Source organism: Arachis duranensis, chromosome 5 (genome assembly GCF_000817695.3).
Source record: "Arachis duranensis cultivar V14167 chromosome 5, aradu.V14167.gnm2.J7QH, whole genome shotgun sequence".
NCBI classification, from domain to species: Eukaryota; Viridiplantae; Streptophyta; class Magnoliopsida; order Fabales; family Fabaceae; genus Arachis; species Arachis duranensis.
The window spans coordinates 18,214,503-18,219,222 of record NC_029776.3 but is presented as its reverse complement, the minus strand read 5'-3'; the positions used below and the strand labels follow the sequence as shown (position 1 = coordinate 18,219,222).

Here is a 4,720-nt window from a genome sequence, read left to right as displayed (position 1 = left end):
ATAAATGTGAGAAAAAGACCGACAGAACACCCAATCAGGAGAGTGGATGAGATGGAAGATGGATAATGGGTGAAAAATAGAGGAAGACCCAAGAAGACCATCCTAAAAATGGTCAAATGAGATTTATATGTAAATGGTCTTTCTATTAACATAATACATGATAGAATTCAATAATATCGTTTGATTCATGTAATTCGTTATTCATATAATTGGCTCCATATAATATCGTTTGATTGTAATTAGTTATTCATGTAATTGACTCCACTTAGTGAGACAAAAACTTTGTTGTTGTTGTATAGGCTTCTGTAACTTAATTCCTATGAAAATAATCTGTTTTTAGTTTTTTACATTAACCTTACCATGTATAGTATAGTATAGTATAGACAATACTGCCAATACAGGGTTGAGTTTCTTTCCAACATGTTCAGACTTAAGAGTCAAAAGTGTATTCCATTTCATAAGTATGTGGGTGTCTAATAGTAATTTCTTTGCCGGAACAAGGAAAATGACAGAAACTATGTGCGATGGACATTTTTCAATGGTTGCTAGTGAAAAAATTCCAAATCCAAAGGGCAACTCCATATATATTTGTCCTTCTTTATATGGTCCCATACAATTAAGTACCCTCTGCCACAAAAATAACGACTCTCTCTCATTTATTTAAATATAACAAAAAATTGTACAGAACTTATTTATTTTATTTTTTAAACTTACTACTCAAGTTGAAAAAACAAAGTTATTGTTGGTATTTAAAAATATAAATTTAATGTTGATGTACACAAAACACACACATCCAATTATCAAACACAAAAGATGCTTGATTTGTCATGAACCAAACAAACCGTTACACTTAACAATGGTACCAATGCAAAAGCAAAGATCTTAATCTTAGCGTACATGGAAATGAAATTCATTTAATAAAATTTGTTGGACTAAGAATATACATTGGTTTTAAAAGGAAACAGAAAAACCAGGCTTTTAATATAACATAACATAACAGCCGCTCTCTCTATCTCTGTCTCTCAGAGATTGTTGTTTTGTTTTGTTCGTCCACCTCATTTTAGGGAACACCAGCGATTCCATCACCGCTGGTTTCAATTTGGGGTGGTCTGCATGCTGGCTTGGAATCGGTTTCACCCTTCAAAATCGCTCCTTTTTGCAACAATTCAGAACAAGGCAGAAACTGAACCCTCAATTTCAATGTAGCCTTCGTTCTCTTGGGCAACGTCTCTGAATTGGTGATGACAACAACTGCAAAACTTACTTTCTCTCTTGTTTCCAAACCCAAACAAACCCTTTGATTCCTCCAACACCTTAAAAGGTATCCATCTCACGCACCCTCTTTTATTTTTTGTTCAAAGAAAAAAGAAGTAAGGAAGAAAATTTTGGGTGGCCTAAAAAAAAGTCAATTTTCTCGCCTGTGGCTTCTGTTGCTATCTCTTATTTAGCGTAATTCTTAATCTGTTTTTATTTTGCTTTCTGTGGGGGTCCTTGCAAGTTTTTAGTTTTCCTTCATTGTTTGCTTGATTCTCTTAAAGGTTTGTACTTTCGAAGATACCTTTATTTATTTTCTTTTTTTTTTTTTATGTAATTTTTTATTGATACTATTTCTTCATATTTAGAAGTCAATAGAATAAGTGGTTGGCCAGGAATGAGTTCTTGGTTTTAATCACGATGAGTCAGTTTTCTGGGCTTGAGTGTTCATACCAAAAGGGAAAAAAAATTCTAGGCCTTAAGGGTATATAAGAAGGGAGGTTCTACAATTGCCGTTATCATTTTCTCTTTAGAAAATATATGTTGTACACAAATATTTCAAATTCTTTTTTCTTTTTTGAAAATAATTCTGCTGTCTAAATAACTTAGTTGGTTGCCATCCTAGTTGTCGAAATTCGATAATTTAGGGTGTTGAAGATGGATTCGGATGGTGAGAATGGGAGGAGGAAACCAGAATGTGAAGCGGTAGGAGCTCTGAATTCAAAGATGAAGGGTACTGGAAACCAGAGCAGCAAAGACATGATCTTCAGAGCTGATAAAATTGATCTCAAGAGTTTGGATGCCCAGTTAGAAAAGCACCTGAGCAAGGTTTGGTCGAGAACGATGAGCCTCGACGTTAAAAGGCCAAAGGAGGAGTGGGAGATTGATTTGGCCAAATTGGATTTAAGGTATGCAGTTGCTCATGGCGCTTATGGAACTGTTTACAGGGGCACTTATGATTCACAAGATGTTGCAGGTATTTGCATCTCATTAACCTTTTTTTTTTTTTATATGTTTTTCATTTGATGTTTTCAACATTTTTATTATTTAAACATTTGGCTAATGATATTACCTGCAAGAGAATATAGTCTCAAATCCTCAATGGAGTTTTCGAAATAACTTGTGATCTAATATCTCTTCTGGCATGTTTTCCAAGAAAAAGAAAAATGAAATTTGATTGAAAAGCCAAATTTCTTCCTTTTATCATCTTTGTGTTGGAAGGCACATCTGTTTTTTAATAATGAAGTGAAATTGCTTCTAATGGCAAGTGCTGGCTGCCTAAAACCTTGATGTTTTATATTACTTGAATTTATGTTGATTTTTATCAAACGAAAAGTAACTAATTCTAATTATAATAATACATTAATGACAAAAGAAAAGTGGCATTTGTCTTGTTTTGCTGAGAAAAGACAAAAGTGTTGGAATGGTATGCATATGTTGAATATAAAGGCATCATTCTAATTATAATATCCATTTGAGTCCGCAAGCATATTGCGGAATGAAAATATTGTTTTTATAACCACTATGCTGCCGTCTTGAATTTTTATAGTGAAAGTTTTGGACTGGGGTGAGGATGGTGTAGCTACTGCTGCTGAAACTGCCGCTTTACGTGCATCTTTTAGGCAGGAAGTCGCTGTTTGGCACAAACTTGACCATCCAAATGTCACCAAAGTAAAACCTCAAAGTCTTCTTCACTCTCACTTATTTTATTAATGATCATTATTTGACACATGACAATGTTGATAAAACATAGCATACTTCACAGAAAAGTTTGAACTTTGCTCTGATATTATCCACATGTTTAGTTTTCGTTTTTCGAGTATTTCTTTCCTTTCTCAGAGCGATATGAATTAGTTTCAAGATTATCAACTAAAATTTGCTTCTAGAAATAACTGCTCAGCTTAATAATGATGTCTGTATTAATTTCTGCAACAGTTTGTCGGAGCTTCAATGGGTACTTCAAATCTTAAGATTCCCCCGAAAAACCCTTCAAGTTTTGATAACAATCCTCCTCCCCCTTCAAGGGCATGTTGTGTCATTGTTGAGTTTCTCCCTGGCGGAACGCTAAAACAATACTTGATAAAGAATAGGAGGAGGAAACTTGCTTATAAGATTGTGGTACAGCTGGCTTTAGACCTTGCCAGGGGGTGAGTACTGTATTCTGTAATAATTCTATACTTAGAAATTTTAAATCTAATATTAAAATAAAATGCATTTTCCCCCTAAAATTTGCAGTCTTAGCTATCTACACTCAATGAGGATTGTTCATCGAGATGTTAAAACAGAGAACATGTTGCTAGATACCAGCCGGAAACTGAAAATAGCTGATTTTGGAGTTGCTCGTGTTGAAGCTTTGAATCCAAGTGACATGACGGGTGAAACCGGAACACTTGGATATATGGCGCCCGAGGTATTGAAGTGCTGATGCTTTTTTGAAAAATAATAAGCATCATATGAATCATGTTTTTCAAGATTGGAAACAAGAGGTGGCTTTAATCTTGGCATTATCATGTGTAGGTCCTGGATGGTAAACCTTACAACAGGAGATGTGATGTGTATAGCTTCGGCATCTGCTTGTGGGAAATTTATTGCTGCGACATGCCTTATCCAAATCTAAGCTTCGCTGATATATCGTCTGCAGTTGTTCGTCAGGTTAGTCATAAGACGAACTGTCTAAAGAGCAATTTACAACAGCATGTTTGCCTATGGCTATGATTCACGGATTTCCTGTTGTTTGTCAGAATTTACGACCAGATATTCCGAGATGTTGTCCAAGTGGCATGGCAAATATCATGAAAAGATGCTGGGATGCGAATCCAAACAAACGGCCGGAAATGAAGGACGTGGTGACAATGCTAGAAGCACTGGATACAAGCAGAGGTGGGGGAATGATACCTGAAGATGAGAGTCCAGGTTGCTTCTGTTTTGCACCAGCCAGAGGTCCCTAACTGAGTCCTTTTAATTATCCCATCTTTTCATGTCTTGTAAGAGATGGGGTGAGAAGCAGTGGAACTGGCAATTTGTGTTTTATGGTTGTTGCCAGTTTTCAACTCAACTTCCCTTCTTGATTGACTGAAAATAATGATGGTCAAGAGAGAAGGAAAAAAAAGGGAGGGATTTTTCGTTTTTTTTTTTTGAATTTTTGATTGAAGGGGTGAATTCATTGCTTCTTAGATATAGTCCTGAAAACTGGTTTCATCTGTGCATGGAAAAATGAAAGGGGGGTTTGATACATCTAATGAAAATTTCCCCTATTAACAATGGCGCCTTGTTACCTACACATTCATTCTTGTTTATAGTGAGAGTTGGTCAATTAATCAGAATTACATTTTTTACAAAAAGAAAATCAGAAATAACTAAGGTATTTGGATATAAAAGTATAGGAAACTTATCAGATGTTCTCCTGACAAAAAACGGAACACCATGTTCGGTAGGATCAGGTTCGGTAGGATCAGGTTGCTCAGAT

At 35.4% G+C, this 4,720-nt stretch overlaps 1 protein-coding gene across 1 annotated transcript; it reads left to right on the top strand.

Annotated features, from left to right (window-relative positions):
• Positions 1–900: 900 nt before the first annotated feature.
• LOC107488556 (serine/threonine-protein kinase STY13) lies at positions 901–4,577 on the top strand. The gene is made up of 7 exons (XM_016109313.3): positions 901–1,321; positions 1,880–2,230; positions 2,804–2,925; positions 3,190–3,401; positions 3,490–3,664; positions 3,772–3,906; positions 3,996–4,577. Exons 2-7 carry the CDS (start codon positions 1,912–1,914, stop codon positions 4,200–4,202), a joined length of 1,170 nt encoding a protein of 389 aa, XP_015964799.1. The 5' UTR covers positions 901–1,321; positions 1,880–1,911; the 3' UTR covers positions 4,203–4,577.
• Positions 4,578–4,720: the final 143 nt, after the last annotated feature.